Genomic DNA, 17,509 nt, shown 5'->3' with positions numbered 1-17,509 from the left:
GATTATTCATTGTTTCAGTAATTAAAAATAAATTAATTCCAGCTTTTCCTAATAGTAAAAATAGATTAAAAACAGAATTTATATAATGAATTTTATTAACTTTTGTTAAATTGAAAATGATTTGGCATCAGTGATGGCTTATAAAAGCTGATTGAAAAAAAAGGAGCCCAAATTTGTTGAAAAGTTGAGAATACAGCAAAGTTTCCCATCTAGTAATTATAATAATTGGTATATACAGAAGTGTCTTATTATCAAGAGATTAGAATCATTTCAGCATACATATAATATAAATTTAAACTATCAAGTCTTACTCATTATTTTCAGGACCCTCATCTTCAGAGGGCCCAAAACGTAAAAATACTTTTAGGGAACCCCCAAGGTTAATAGAAATACAGAGTTAGACCATTAATTAATCGGGCTTCCTAGAATTTTCAATTGGATGTACTGTACCGATTGCTGGGCAAGACATAAATTTTTCGACGTCAAAGCGTATAACAACCGTATATTAACAGCATATAAAACTAAAAATTATATGATTATTGATTAATATTAGTAATAGTTAAGGTTGATAATTTTGGTAAGAATACAAAAGCGTGTAAGGAGAAGAGAAGAAATACTTATGGCATCATTGATTAAATAATATACATCTTCTTCTGTCCAGAACGTTATCATTCCCGCCTTTATTATTCAATATTAATATAATATTAGATGCTGATAGTCTATAGAGAACTGAATAAAAGGCCTAAAATAACGTCGCCTTCTGTCTGGATTTCTGAAAATGGAGGCCCAGGAATTTGGAAAATACTTAGCGGACGAGAAACAGATGGCTTGTCGGATTTGTCGATATAAATGTACCTTTAGTCCCCTGCTGTCTAGAATTACACGCCACACATTATCCTCATCTCATATCAAGAGTATGGATATTCATCTATATAATCAAGTTAACGATGAATACATCAAGGCAGACTTTAACTTTGATCTCACAAAGATGCTTATTGCAAGTAATATAACCTTATCCATTGCTAATCATCTAAGTTCAAAAAATTTATGGAGAAATACAAGGGTAAATTCTTCCCTTCCCGAGGAACCATCATTAATTAATCGAGGATGTTGGTAATTATGTCATTTATAGAAATACCCCCATTGTAAATTGTGAAGTTAAGATAATTTTCAGCATGTTTAGAGTCATCCACACCAAATTACGAAATGGAACTCTGAATTTTGTACCATCTAACAGTAAGGATTCTTTTTTTTTTATCTAATCATAAAATACGATTCTACTTTAGCTAAAATTATTAAGAAAAGAATTATAATACACAACTCATTAAATGGCAAAAACAAGAGCTTAAATGGTCACAACAACGGGAGTAGTAGCTTTGGATGGTTCGCAACTAGTTTGTCTGACATTAGTTTCTTCACTTAAAGACTTGGGTATGATCATTAGGTTTTCCAATATTACATAGTCAATAAATTTTTTATCACTTAAGGATTAGTTACAGTCGATAATCCCCAAGAAATGATGTTCAGAAAACTCATAAAGGGCAAAAACAACTGCTTAAATGGTCACAATAACGGGGGTAGTTACATTGGGTGTAGCATTAAAATTAGCAATTGTGCGTATCCTTCATGATAATAGTATGGTGTTATACAAGCATAAATAACGGGGGGGGGGATCTTTTTGAGCTCTTAATAAGGAGTAATATCGCCGGATATAACTACATAATTAGCTTTTGCACGAAATCTTTACCATGGATTTAATTCTAACATTTTTTATTAGTACATTTATTGTCTAATTTTATGATTTTGACATTTACATTATTATTAATAATTATTAAGATCTCATCTGTTGAGATATATCTATCCTGTGCACAATTGTATATAACAACTTACACATTAGGAAAAAAAGGGTGATGATCTTTTTGATTAAGCTCTACGTCTGGCTTGTGTTTAGCAACTTAAAGTTATGACATATTTAACTGAATTTCGATGTCAGAACAAGAAAATATTATTTGGATCAATATTATTTCAATATTCTGTATTTATTAGTTATATGATTCTAATTGTTTAATTTTGTATATTTAACATAAATGCATGATGGTATATTTTTTATTATGTAGATTATATTTAATTAAAGTCTTGGTTTTTAAACTTGAAACTTCAAATATATTTCGAAATACTCTACTTTGTCGTTTCATTAGTTATTATTCTGAGAATATGGTTCTTAATGAATTACAATTTCATGGAGTATGAAGTTTCCAAATCTACTGTAACGGATAAAAAACGTCTAAGTCAATTATACTACGTATAATTGACTTAAACATTTTGCTAATAAATACTTTCGTTATGCCCTCAAAAATCATAATAAAGCAGGCAGATGATAATCACATCAGTGTTTTAAACAATCATACCAATCTTTCTCCGCCCCCCCCCTTCCCTTGTACCTGTTTTTCTCTACAGAATTATCAACTTTTCTAATAGTATATTATTCTCTTTGACGTCACTATTAAAAAGTGTGCTGGGTGTCAAACATAAGTCGGAAACGCTTTATGGTATAACCTTGGAGAGAACCTATAACAAGGGTTCTATCTTTAATTTAAATACTATCTATATTGAAATTAAGATAAGCTTGTCGGTCCCTCTGACTGTGAAGGATACATTTTGACAAACGTGTGTTGCTAAAGCTCAATTTCTTAAAAAAACATTTAAGAATAATTTGTTGGTTAAAATTGACGATAATTATTCGATAAATATAAATGTAATCCACAATCAATTTTGAGAAATTTCATTCGACCTATTTTTGTTTTGACGACCCACAAATATAAATTTAAAAAAAAATGATGAATGTGACTCTATATGAGATTTGACAACGAGTGGTTGTAGCTTATGTCCAGCATATCACATTAAAAAGAAAAAATACATACATATTATATCATATATAAAGCAAAGTTCATTGACGCTTAATAACTCCGACCAATGCAAGGTACTCCCTCTAATACACTAATATTGACAAGCTATCACTCTGCTGGATTTGTTACCATATCGTGGGAACATTAGTTTTGATCGTTCCCTTAAATCTATATTCCTTCATATTTGTTTTTGTTTATTTTAACAGTTCAAAAACGCACGGGAAAAAGTGAATGAACGAAAGACGAAGGGAAAATTTTCAGAAAATGAACGACGGAACAGAAAAAGGGTGAAGGGTCCAATCCTGCAAATAAACATAAGTTGTTACTCCTTATCAAGTATGGAAATAGGCAGGAATTACTCCGGTTTCGATCCTCAATTATTGAATGAGTGATAAAAATTATCTTTTATTTATATCTAAAATAAGTTTATTCAAGTGTCACCGAACGGTGTAACCGCAAATCATGACATACATATGTCGTACATTTTATATTATACAACAACTTAAATTAAAATTTATAAATCAATTTAAAAATCCCCTACTCATTTAGACTTCTGAATAATTATAAGATTCGCTTAAGTTATTCTCAGAGTCATGCTTATCCCAGCTCCTAGTATGGTTATAAAACATATGCAAGTACCATAATTTTTATCATTATCAAATTACATTATAAATGCAAAACTAATATATATATATGTATTCATATTTAGTTGTATTTACTAAATGTATTCTATCTAGGTCCTAGAAACTAATTATTAATGGACTGAGTTAGCCAATCCCCAGATATAGGACTGTACTAGAATACGGTATACTGTTTGAAGCCTAGAGTGTGTTGATAGATGTAGTAAATAAAATTGACATTTTGCCCTTTGGACTAAGGATAGAGTGCATAGAATGATTACGTGGAGCTTTGATAAATATTTGTAAATGTATGTGCATGTGAGTGTATTATGTGACGATAAGACATACATTATGATGTATTATCGTGTAAAACCTATGTTCAAGTAGTTGAGGTCTGAAAGACGAAAAATTACCGATAGTATCCATACAAGACAAGTCCTTCAGTACGTTTGATTGTAAGGCATTGGGCATAACCTCAAAAAGGACACGATTCTTACTCATTAAGATCATATTGATTCTAATCCACGTCACAGCAGTTATCCATTATCATCTGTCCTTTTTCATCAAGTGTATTTGCGAGTTAAATAATACTTGTAACATCAAGGTCATTGAGTGCTCTAGATGAATTTTCTTTTTTTTTTTTTTATTCACTTGAATAACAATATAAAAAAATGGTATTATTGTATTTGTATAAGGTATTTCAGAATGATTAATAATTTACTACGAAAAATTATGGGAATAGCCAGTAAAACTCATTGTCCATTAATTAATTATTTATACCTAGCAATTTTTAAAAAAATTGTTAAAAGGAAAGAAAAGAATCTAACATAGTGGAAGATAAAACTCTAAATTCCAAGTGTGTGCGTACGTGTAAGCTTGTTCTCACTTCTGAGCTTAGCATTTGTATGAAAGAAGACGGGAGAGAGAGAGGAGAGTGCTAGCCCTCTTTATTTTGCACTGGGGCTGGTGTAAACTCGTATAAAAAGAGAGAGTAAACTGTGTAGTAAAGAGCAACAGCAGCGATGAAGGAATTCTTCTATAGTGAAGGATGGCGGAGATTTTTATTCTAGAAATTTCCAGGAGACTCTAGCGGATTCCAACACGTCATATTAGGAGCTGTCACTGAGTTAAGTGGATCATTTGAATTTAGAAATTTGGAATAATGACAAGTAAGGACTACTATCAAGTACTGGGAGTCCCTCGCGGCTCAAGTGATGAGGAGTTAAAAAAAGCGTATCGCCGATTGGCGATGAAGTTCCATCCGGACAAGAACAAATCTCCAGGCGCAGAGGAGCGATTTAAGGAAATAGGAGAGGCCTACGAAGTCCTCTCCAACCCCGAGAAACGGCGTATCTATGATCAGTATGGAGAGGATGGAGTAAAATCCAATAGTGGATATCAAGGGGTCGATCCTCGTGACATTTTCGCCCAATTCTTCGGAACTCACGATCCATTCAGTAATATTATTGGCTCTGGCGTCTATGGGGCCTCTGTGGAAGATATGGATATCGACATTTCTGGACTTTTCGGAGGTCATGGACGTCCTCCGAAAAAGGAGCCTACGATCCAGAGACCCATTCCTATTTCACTCGAAGACATTGCCTCTGGAACACAGAAAAAGATGAAAATATCTCGCCGTGTCGTCTCACAGGACGGATCCTATCGCATGGAGAACAAAGTCGTCACAATCAACGTAAAACCTGGCTGGAAAGCCGGAACGAAAATCACATTTGCAGGGGAAGGGGACAAATACCCAGGGAAGATCCCAGCAGACATTACTTTTATTATCAAAGATGCCCCTCACCCCGTTTTCACAAGAGACGGTCAAGATATCATTTATAAATGTAAATTATCACTCCGAGACGCACTGTGTGGATCTGTCATTCAAGTTCCAACTCTGTCAGGACAAAAAATAGGACTTAATTTGTTGAATACCACAATTAAACCTGGACATACTCAGAGGTGTAGTGGCTACGGACTTCCTGATATCAAAGATCATACCAAAAAAGGAGATCTAGTTGTGCAATTTGATATCGTCTTTCCAGATAGATTAGAAAAGGATTCCAGGGACATACTCTACGATGTCCTAAACAAATACACTCAACAAGTTTAGTTATATTTTTAGTTTACTTAGTTGCTATTAAAATTATTTTGTAAAAATGATATTTTTTGTTTCTTGTACAACATTATTGTGAAATTCTATGTATCTATATATATTTATATCTTAATATTTTATCCCATCTCGATCAATTGTTCCTGCTACTACATTATGTATTTATTATAGTATAAAAAAAAAAGATACGATTCTTTCGATTAATGGAATAACTGTGATAAATATACACGTGAAGAATTAATATTATTAACTTATATTTGTTTGCGAAATCATAAATGTATCATATTATATACATATGTATTAATGCATATAAATCTTAAGATTGGATCTTCTTGTTTTATGTAGGAAATGCTTGAAAAGCATGTTCCATATTCATTTTCAACATCCCCGTTGACAACACGCGAGGTAGATTTATTTTTCTATCATCTAGAAATTTCTCTCTTACGCTCTTTATGTAATACTGTATATGCTACTTACAGTATATTAATATAATTAATATTTAACAGGCAGAATGTAAGTAACACCGTCAATGTAGTCACAATAGCATATTGCATCCCTGTTTATCTAATAGTATTCGCGCTCGTTGTTGCTTCTTGAAACGGTGTGTCTCACAGGTTACTTATTATATCTATCACTCACACTTAGATATGTAAATCCTAAGCATTTTTTAGTTCTAGTTTCTTGTTGGCAACCTGAACAATATTGTTCAGCATTGTCCTTTCATTCTTGAGGAGTTAATATCTATGTATTAAGTGTAATCACGATTGAACGAATGAGAGTAACGCTTGATGAGTTATATGTGTAAGTCATTGAGTGACTTTTTGTAGTTGCAGCCTGAACATTATTTTTTTAAACTGCTATCATAAATATTTTACTCTTAGGAGGGGAACATCTAAGTATAAAATAATCCAAAGTGGTTAAGAAAGACGGAGAATAACAAAGAGGTTTTTCTCTGGAATTATAAGTAAGTCCATGTTATACTCTGAGTAGAATTTCAAACCAACATCAGAGTAATTCTAGCCTAATATATAAGGAGTAGGATTTGTGTTTATTTTCTTCCTGCAAGGGAAGGTGGTTAAAACAAACAATAGATATGAAATAACTAAGAAAGAAACGTCAATCCTAATGGCATGGCTCTGTTTGGGATGATGATGATTTCTTAAATTTTTTGGATTTAGAAGAAATTAAGAATATTGTATTTTTACTCTTTTGGGAGTAATTCTCCTTCAATTTTGTTGGAAAAAAATACTTGAATTGCAAGATAAGCGTATTGAGCTACTTGACGAAATACCGATCAGACAATGATCCAGCTGGCAAAAGACGAATTAAGAAATTTTTCGAATAAACTCATGAATAAATAGTTGATATATTTAAAATATTTAATTTTTATTATTAAAATATATGATGAATAAGTATATAAACATTTCATGATAGTTGTTTGCTTGATCATTTCAGCTCCACACTCTTCTTAACTCAAAATTGTGTTATTTATTAACATAAATATTATAGTTGCTGTTAAAATACGATAGTGTAGAAGATAATGATGTTCTTCTATACTTAATAGACGTCAATTCTTAGCTGATCAAAACGCTGTTAACAGATCACTCCTTTATTTGAATGTAATATCCTGTGTTGTAGTCGAATCCATATTTCCCGAGTTTATGTTATTTTAAAGATTCCCAGACTACTCTAAGTTACCAAGCCTTCGTGTTTTCCTGCAATCTTGTCCAAGTTGAGTCTTATTAATCACTCCGTAGACCAAAAACAGGGAAGTGGTCGTCAACTTAATCGGCGACTGGAGCTAAGGTAGGGGTCTCATAGGTACAAGCTTAAAAACAGGTTCTAGCTTTCAGTAAAAGTATAAGTTACTTTAAAATGAAAATATAGAACTTTGACTAGATTGACATATGTACTTAATTGAATTACTTAACTTTTCAGGAGATTGAAAAAGGATGATATACCTTGAGTATCCCCAAACATTCCGCTCTACCTCTCTTCTCCTCCCCCTCTTCATAGACCTAACCGAGCATACAATAGTGACCTACGACTCCAGCTCGAAAACGAGCGTCAGAAAGCCTTGGAGCTCAAAATGTTTGGGGAAGAAGAGGCGCTAACCGTTAACGAGCTTTATGATAAGTTAATACTTGAAACATTACAGTATGGATTTATACTAATTAAATCCCCTAAATTGGCCCTCCTTAAGCTAGAAACGACTGAAGGTAGGGACTTCGACATCCAAGAAGACCTTACCTTTCGAATTTTTCAAGGGGATCATAAGCCCAGCAATAGTTCAGTCTCCCACTGTCTTAACACAAAGGCTTTAATGTCATCAAATCAGTAACTGAACTATTCAACATTGCTGCATATTTAGGATCAAAAGAGTTCTTGAATAATGAAGATAATTATGAAATCATCATGGGCTTAGTGAAAAAACTACTTACATCCCCAGACTTGGAGCCAATTCATACTTCAAAATTGTCTTTCATCATAGAACAGACGACATTACTCTTGAAAAAATCCAATACAAGAAGATTTTCACATTGTCTTCTCTCTCTCTGTTTGTCTTCTGTGGCAAAATGTTAGTACGGCCCTCAATGATCAAATCTTCAAGTCGAATTTCCTTACAGTTCCATGCCCCAAGTATCTTAGAACTCTGTCTACTGCAGTTACCGTAGAGATTGGACTACCTTCTATAGTTAAATATCTAGGAACAAGGATCAAACACTTCAATAGCAGAGAGCGTAATGGCAATCTTATAATTAATGAGGTCTACTCCGCAGAGAGAGTCGAGTTTACTACCTTTATTGCATCTCGCAATCTTCTATGTCAGTTATGGAGTGGACAATTAATAGAAGAAGAGCATTTACCTCTTCTCTTTACTGATTCACTTGAAATCGTCAGCTGTCATATTGTCTATTTTGAAGGGCTTTGAGGACATTTTTGAAATACTTTGTGGGCTTGATTTTATTATTTATCATAATTAGCCAATACTTATTCATTGCAATATATTTTTCAAAAATAGAAATGTATAGTGCAGTGTATTGTAACAAAAAATGAATTTGTCAACTTCGTCCCTGATCCAGTAAATCCGAAAGAAAATTAATATTTTCCTATTATATTCCTCACTTTCTAAAAAATCTTCGTACATCTTCATTAAACAATATTGAAATTATTTTGCCATCATTTTTTGCGGAAGAAATATATTTATCAAACCATAAAGTATCAGTAAAACATTCTCAAATACTCGATGAGTTAGAAAAAGTTGAGGAATTGAAATTCTTTCAAAGCTTTCTGAATGTGTCATAAGCCCCAGCCACTTTCCCAAAATGAATGTTGCTGATGCAATAATTTTTTTAATGCAACAAGTACGAGCCTGAGATATTCGACAATCCAGGAGTCTGATTGGTCAATCTTATTAGTGGCAAAATTTATTGATCTGATTCGTTCCTGGCTTGAACTCATGCCTTCTCGATCGCCGATGATGGAATTAAGTATCAAAATCTTGACAAACATAATGAAACTATTCAGACTTGAAAAAATGTGATCGAAGTCATTCGTCAATGTCATGTAGGCAAAAAAGGTTGTTGAAAGCCATGGCAAACTGGTATCCTTTTTTCGACAGCTTCCATCCTTCAGTTGCACAAGGAGCTCCTTGAAGATTGATTTTAGTTAATTTTAACATGAAGATTTACTCAAGATGCCATAGAAAATTTATTAAACCTTATTCGGTACACCAACATCATTAGAGGCTCAAAATAATCGTAGAAAATTTGTTTTAAGTCAGTTCATGAAGGAAAAGAGATCTTTAATTTATCAATATGATGTAAAAGAAGGAAGAAATAAATCAGACGAAGCGGATAATTCATCTTTTCTTCAAGAACTAACTCCTCAGCTACAAGAAGATACTGTGTTGTCTGAACAAAAGTTATTCGAAAATATTGCCAAGTTCGTGTTAAAATGCACACTAAACTTTCTCGAAAATGACAAACAAAGAAAGGAGGAACAATGTTCGGGCTAGTTAAAGTGCAAGTCTACAGAAAATTGTGGAACACATGTCTTGATTATTGCCTACAATTATTTATTGCCTAATAATATTATTTAAGTTTATGGTGTAAAATTAACTTAAGTATTTAATATTTAAAGAGTAAATTCGATTCTTTTTTAACGTTATATTTTATTTAAAATTTTTTTAATTAAATTCTTTAATAAAGATAATAAAACCAAATATTAACAACTATTTTAAATCATGAATCATGAGAGAATAACAAGTATAAGTATATCTCAACAAGGTGACTATATTTAATGTGTAAAGTTGATAGGATATTTTTTAGCTTTTGTTTACAATTGTACTGGCTATTTTGATGACGTCACAGAGGAGCCAATTTAGGGGGGAAATTCGATAAAAACAAATTGTATTAATACATAATGTTTAATACATTTATGTATTAAACATTATACAATATTATTAGGGTAAATTTTTCCCCTCTGACGATTACGGTATTAAAATTATTTAAAAAAAAAAAATTAAAAGTTGTTTTAATGAAAAATGGGTCAGAACATATTTTTTCAAGTAAATATACTAAATCAATAATATTCAAACACAATCCTTCACTCATTAAAATCCTTTTTTTGTATTATTCATGAACTAAATATATTTATAATTACTAATTCGTAAATTGGAAAATTTATTTCAATCTTCTCTATTTCACATTTGCATTTTTGAATTTAAGTTTGTGATTTATGTACTTTACTTTTATTCTTATGCTAGTTTTTTTCACAAAAGAGACAATCAATTTTACAAACAATTTTTTTCCTTGGGTCAACTAGGATACAGTTCAACAAGAGGATCAGACAGCCTTTTAAAAACTTTTGCTATAATGTCAGTGGCGTCCTCATGAATACTGTGAAATTCTTGGAATTTATATTGTAATTGTTGGCAAAATTTCGATAATTCCACCGAAGGAATGGTAAGGCCTCCCCGAGAAACAATCATAGTCCAATAACTAGATAGTTGAATGTAAGGTTCTGTTTCACTTGTTTTCTGTCCAAGATGTGGATATAAAGATTTGAATCTTCTTGCTAAAAATCCGGCAATGTTGCCAAACATTGGTCTGAGCAATCACTTTGAATTCTGAAAGCTTTGAAACATTTTTGCTGGAGCATTTCATTTCTATTGACGTCTTTGTGAATGCCAAAAGTCTCTAAATTTTAAGAATGTTCCGAAACTGCCCAACATTCAATTCCAGCTAATATTTCTCTATGTGATTCATTATGCTGATTAATTGTACGCACAGAGAAGTCAAAGACTTTGTTAAAATTTGGACATTATCTCTCAAAGCTGTTTGATCATTTTCATTAACTTCTTCCTCAACTGCTGGGTTTCTCTGGACTAATTTATGATTTTATCAAAACATGATAACTTTTAATCTTCTAAGGGCCTTAACCGGAGACGAGTACTCATGACTTCCTGTGAGGGTACGAATTCGAGAGAAAATATTCACAAGACAGTCTTGATTTTAATATTTATTTCAATAAAACCTTTCTTTCTTTTCTTTTTCCTAGGTGGATCTCTGTCATATTTTATTTCAGCAGGAATGAATGTATTTCCTGGAATATTGCACGATGGGAATGCACCCTTTTTCAATTTTTTATTGAATTCCAATTTTAAAAAATTCCGCTTGGAGATTTCTTTCAAAATACTCAGGAGAAAAGTGTCATTCACAAACCCGTGCATTTTTTATATTGACTTTGTCCGACCTCTTACACTTAGAAACCCAAAGTCCCTGGAGCCTTAAACCTTACTTTAAGATACAAAAATAGTGAACATATGATGGATTTGTACATGTTGCAAGAACACAAATATGACTTGTACCTCTAGAAGAAGACATATTTCTTGGAATAATATGAGTTAACTCTGAAAATAAGTCTGTAACACTGAACTTGGCTCCGTTGTGACGTCATAAAAAAGTTGTCAGCTAACGGCAACCACACTGCGTTGCAAGTTTCTTATCAACACAGCTTATATATCAGTCATAAATCAGTCGGTACAATAGCTGTAGATGAAGACCTTATATTTTTGTTTTTGTTGTATTTATTTTGTAAGTCCCTTGAGTCCTTTAATCTAACCTAAAATACCTATTTCATTTGGAGAAGGGTTTGTTGTGAGACATTTTATAAAAAGTTATCAATTTACATAATAATAGATGACTGTACACACAAAATTATATCATAATTTTTCGATATATTTTTATTTTATTTTAGGCATAATAATAATTATATTCACAATTAAGAAAAAAAAATATTTGGAAAAATATTAATTAGAAACAATAAAAATGGACGACAAAATAAACGCCGCTCATTTTTTTAAATAGGTCATTCGCTTTTTTAAGAACGGAAAGCATTTACTTTTCTGTTCAATCTCCAAGCTTGGTATTTTAAAGGCAGCTATCGATGTTTTGGATTTTTTCCTCCTAATCAGTGTACCGATCGTTGATTGGTTAAGTTAAAATTATTTACTGTTAAGCTGCGAACAATTCCCAATAATCATTGAAAAATCGTTTCATACTTGGTAAAAATTGTCCCTAAGCATTATTAAGTATGCAAGTTTTTCTAGTTTTGGCAACCTGAATATTGTTTTTTTTTTTTTTTTTAAAGCTGCTGTAATTATTCTTCCATTTTGGAGGCGATAAAAAATAAAATATTGAATAACTACATTACAGAGAGTAAAACGTAACATATTTCGGGGAATTATCTTCTATATTAATATAAGAATGTATAGCTATTGACCAAAACCAAATTACCCAGAGCAATGGTGGTTACTACCACTAGTAACTATATACAACAAAATTCAGGTCTTGCAACGCCTGCGGGCTAAAACCCAGTTTTATTATTGTTATTTAAGACATAAAACACGAAAATAATCTTTAAAATTTTCTATTGGAGTAAGTTTGGTCTTTAATATTTTTTTATTAATAAAAATCACGTTTTGAATATAAATATTTTAGAAGCAGGAAAAGTTCAGAAATTTAATGTGAATAAGTCAGTTAGATAACTTACATCAAATCAATAAATACTAATCATTGGATATGAAACATATTTAAATTGGGATTCATCTTCTTGCCTCAAAAATATTAATTACTTATTACAATTAGTCTATTATTAATTAGGTATATTTAATTTCGAGACAAAAATCAATTGACCTTACATTGCATATTTATTCAATATTCTATTAGAAAATTAAAAGTTTAATTGAAAAATACAATTAAAATCGAACTTTTTTCGAAAGTAACTTGTATTAAGTTGTAATACAAGGTTTATTCTTTAGTTCTAGCTATTATATAAAACAATTGAAGAAAAAAAATTAGCTTCTATATTAAATCCTTCATTTTACTGGTCTTTTGTGTGATTAGACAAATTTTGTAGAAACGTTATTCAAGGATAATTTATCCTTTGAATGTTACAATGTTTTTTATCAATTGTTATTACCTTAAACAATATATATATACTATGAGATATACAATATATATTTCATTTCAAAATATGCCATTGAATCGAAATAATATTCAAAAAACGTGATTAAGAAAATACCCCTGAAGGTAAAACCTACTGTAATTGAAAATTTAGTTGGTGATTATAGTTATCTATAGCCTTAAATTTAATAACAGTAATAAATATGGGTTTTAGCAGGGAAGAAAAAATGCTATTTCATAAAAACTAGACATTAGAGATATATGTATATATTTGATAGATACTAAACATATAAGTCTTTTTATTTGTCAGCCCTATAATTTTGAGATCCAAATACATGGCAGTAGGTTACTATTTTATATTTTCTTTGCTTGATGATAAGGGTTTTTTTTTCATACAAAACTTGGTTGTTAAGGCCACCAAAATATCTAACATCAACAATGCTGATATCACATGAGAACATTCTATAGAGTATAACTATAGTAAATAGAGTGTTGTAGGCTATAACGCTGTAACCTATAGTTATAGGCTATATCATATTAAAAAAAATGGACTGACATTTCGACCGAGGTTTTGAGATTCCTATTTGTTAATAAATTATTCCGCCGTCTTTTTTAATAATTACTGTTCAAGTGTGAAATTAAAACTGTTCGTTTATTACTTCATTTCTATGTCACGCTTTTGATAAGAGAGAATATATTTTCACTTATTTTTTCTTTTTTTTAAAGGACATACAATTTCCATAACTTAGTTATGTATATTGATTATTATTTATTGATAACAGTCTATTCAAGAAAGATAATATATTTTAGAGTCTAAATTCGTTTACTCAGAAAGTAATCTTTTAGAAAAGCTTACACCATTTTTGCCTTGCTCTTTGGTCTTTAAGTCGCTTCTTTTTTGTCGTGCATTCGATAAAGTAACGTGACATGTAAATATTTATTTCTAACAGTCAACATATGTCTGTTGATTGTCGAATATCATTGAACAAGGAGTGTTTTTAGTGAGTAAATGATAAATAGGAAATTAATTTGTGGTGATGATAGTCTATGTTTTTTTTTATTTTAAAAGGAAAAGTGGACTATTAACTAATAGTTATAGATAGACCGAATATTAAATAATATAAGGATGGATTAAGAGCCTATTCCGTAGAACCAACCCGGAGGAATGAAAAGCCTATTAGTTTATGGGGTTTACTTATTTCAATATTTTGTAGTTAGAGAATTTGTCTTTTCTCAACTCCTATTCAGTTTTCTTTCCTTTGTTCCTTTTTTTATTTGTTGTTGTGTGAATGAGAGCTGCGTCATCAACGGACAGCGACTCTACTTACTCATCAGTCATCACCTAAGAATACTCAACACAAATAAATAAAACTTGAGGAGTAGATTGGATCAGGCTCTGCAGTCCAACCTGAAGGATCATGTCTCTTTTCCAGGGCACTCAACTCCATTCATAGTATTAGACATAAGTAGATATTCCTATTGACTATTGTGTGCCTCATATTGACATTGTAATTTACTAATTACTATTAGTGATTGTCAATTGACTTCTTAGTTGACCTTGGAATGAGGACAAGGATCTTGTTTGATTGAGGAGGAGGATTCATGCCATACTTGGAGAAATGCCTGCATCCAACTCCCTGACCGAGGAGGATCGAGAGCGTCTAGAAGCTCTCCGCTCCGCCACTGAGGCCATTCTCAATGGCTCTCAACCCACACAGTCCAATTCCATCACTAGTCTCAACAATGTTACTAATCCTCTTCTCTTGAGTCAAAATGCTCAAGGTGCGAGTCCCTGTCGAAGACTCTTCATTCTCCTACTCCTCTTTGACATCATTTTTACGGGGCTTTTTTGGATCTTCACGCTCATTGTCACGGGAGATGATTTAATTACCAAGATAATGACGTCTATTAGGCATTATAACGTCAAGACTTCCATGTTTGATACCATCATCCTCTCTGCTGCTCGTTTAGCTATGGGGGTCTTCTTTTATGGCATTTGTTCTATCAAGATTCGCTTTCCTATCTCGGTAATCATTGATATTTTGTGTGTCCGTACAATTCATTACTAATCATACGTTCAAATCTTTATAGTTGACAACTGCGGGATCCAGTGCTTTTCTCATAGCAAAGGTCATTTTATTTCAGGTATTATTATTTCAGCTCAACTCATCATTATGAGATGGTTTTCTATAATAATTTGTTTCTTCCATTTCAGTGGCAAGTTGTTCACTCCATCATGTTCAACATAGCCCTGGTTCTAATATCATTTTTTTTAACATGGGGTGAACATTGGTACTTGGATATAAAGGTCATTCCAAGTGAGAACCTATCTAAACCATTTGTTATCTATCCATCTGATGAGAGAACTCCACTTCTCTCTAATGATAGAGTTCAAAGATATGTAGATAATCAGTATCAACCCTCATGCTATAGTTTCTATTCACCTCTTGGATCTCCTAATGACTCAGAAGACGAAATTGAGTCCAATTCAGGAGTTTTTATTCCTAAAAAATTGAAAAAGAAAAGACCCGTAACATTAGAGGTATGTAATTGTTGTTAAGTCATTGTTTTTCTTGTCTGTTCTTCTGTTCTTTTTTTTTTTTTTTTTTCTTATATAAACCAATATTTCCCCATTTAAGGAATATCTTGTAATAAAAAAAAATAATAATAATATCTTGATACATGTCTGTAGCGGCCCTACCTGTCATTTAGTCGCATGTGATTACTATCATTCAGTTTTGTTGATTTTGTTGCTTTAAGAAAGATAGTTTATAAATATACTTACGAGTTTATGGAACTCAGCGCTTTAAAACAATAAATTATTTTTATTATTTATTAATCATGAATTTCATTAAACATTTATTAGCTATTGATGTTGAAGAAGAATTTGCTCCTCCAATACTAACTGTATTATTAATATCATATTTATTTATTTTAAATGTTAACCCCGGTCATTAATTTTCTCTTTAATTTGTTACGTTTCAGGAACATCAATATGTAGAACTAGGTAAAGATACTTTGCAAAAAGCATGGAATATACTCAATTCAATGGATTGGAAATTGGAGAAGAAGCTCAATGATGATACGGTTCATTACAAATCTCACGGGGGTCGAAAAATATTTAAACTAACTGTAACATTTTATCTATTTTTTATGTTATGTATAAATTCCTGATCTGTTATTCTTTTAGGGCCATGTTCCACTTCCTCCCAAACTATTACTGGAAGAGTTGTATTATCGAATTGAAAAGGTCCCTTCTTGGAATCCAACCCTCAAAGAATGCCGTTCCCTTCAGGTATATATGATATATATTGAAATGAAACAAAGAGAGGCTTTTATTTAAGAGATTTACTTTTGATAGACCATAGATGCTCATACGGATATTAGTTATCAAGTTTGTGCGGAAGCTGCGGGCGGTCTTGTATCTGTTCGAGATTTTGTCACTCTTCGTCATTGGGGATTAGTGGATGATGTATTTGTCACTTCCGGGGTGTCTATTCAATATCCAGAGATGCCTCCTCAAAAAGATAAAGTGAGGTAAATCATTCAGTCTCTTTTTATGGGTGTTGGTGATGATTTCAAGTCCATTTTGTATCATGAGTTTTTATTTTTCTTTGCATAAAGGGGTGAAAACGGAGTTGGTGGATGGTTTATGCATCCTATTCCAGGTGATCCCGATTCTTGCGAATTCCAATGGCTATTGGACTCCAACATAAAGGGGTGGTTCCCTGGATCTATTGTGGAGGGTGCTATGTGTAAAGCACAATTTGATTATATATCATACCTAAGAAAATATGCGAATTCACTCTACGAAGATGGAACTTATAGTGCATGGTTGCGTAGAGAAGGAAACTAAATCAATCAGTCATTTCTTGATCTATGTACAAGGGGACATCGGAAGAAGAACAAATTTCAAGGATCAAATTAAGACTCTGAATAAGGAATGCCAAGAAAGCGTTCCTTAGTTATTTTTAAGATTAATTAATTACACTAATATTCATTTTCGTTTCAAACATACACTTTATGTTATTTATTTGGGCATTAATGCCTGCTGTGTATTCATATTTTTGGGGAACTCTCATTTAGCTCCTTCGTATTATTTTATTTTTAAAATATTTAATTGATTCTCTTATATTCATTCGTACCACTAAAGACAAAGCTCTTTTTTACAATGTATAATTACTATAATGTAATATGATCATCGCTAGGTAATTATTTTATGGTTATAAATACGCTTACATGAAGAAGTTTTAATAAAATCTCTGATTTTGTTTTATACAAAATATATACGATATATATATATATTTAATAGAGCAAGACTACATGCTATCGATATTTATCGAAATCATTCTAGTAATACTTTTTTTTTGTAAGAAAATGTCAGCATTAGTATTAGTATAG

General features: G+C 31.7%; 2 protein-coding genes across 2 annotated transcripts; both read left to right on the top strand.

Annotated features, from left to right (window-relative positions):
- The first annotated feature begins 3,849 nt into the window (after positions 1 to 3,849).
- LOC121126896 (dnaJ homolog subfamily B member 4) lies at positions 3,850 to 5,880 on the top strand. The gene has a single exon (XM_040722257.2). It carries the CDS (start codon positions 4,689 to 4,691, stop codon positions 5,637 to 5,639), a length of 951 nt encoding a protein of 316 aa, XP_040578191.1. The 5' UTR covers positions 3,850 to 4,688; the 3' UTR covers positions 5,640 to 5,880.
- A 7,707-nt stretch (positions 5,881 to 13,587) lies between these two features.
- Positions 13,588 to 17,391, top strand: Start1 (Steroidogenic acute regulatory protein-like). Its single transcript, XM_040722307.2, has 9 exons — positions 13,588 to 14,109; positions 14,178 to 14,574; positions 14,639 to 15,135; positions 15,200 to 15,253; positions 15,324 to 15,650; positions 16,094 to 16,240; positions 16,299 to 16,403; positions 16,470 to 16,645; positions 16,733 to 17,391. Exons 3-9 carry the CDS (start codon positions 14,728 to 14,730, stop codon positions 16,962 to 16,964), a joined length of 1,449 nt encoding a protein of 482 aa, XP_040578241.1. The 5' UTR covers positions 13,588 to 14,109; positions 14,178 to 14,574; positions 14,639 to 14,727; the 3' UTR covers positions 16,965 to 17,391.
- The last annotated feature ends 118 nt before the right edge of the window (positions 17,392 to 17,509 follow it).

Source organism: Lepeophtheirus salmonis, chromosome 1, assembly GCF_016086655.4.
Source record: "Lepeophtheirus salmonis chromosome 1, UVic_Lsal_1.4, whole genome shotgun sequence".
Lineage (NCBI taxonomy): Eukaryota > Metazoa > Arthropoda > Copepoda > Siphonostomatoida > Caligidae > Lepeophtheirus > Lepeophtheirus salmonis.
The sequence above is the reverse complement of the archived record's forward strand: the minus strand, read 5'-3'. Positions and strand labels throughout refer to the sequence as shown.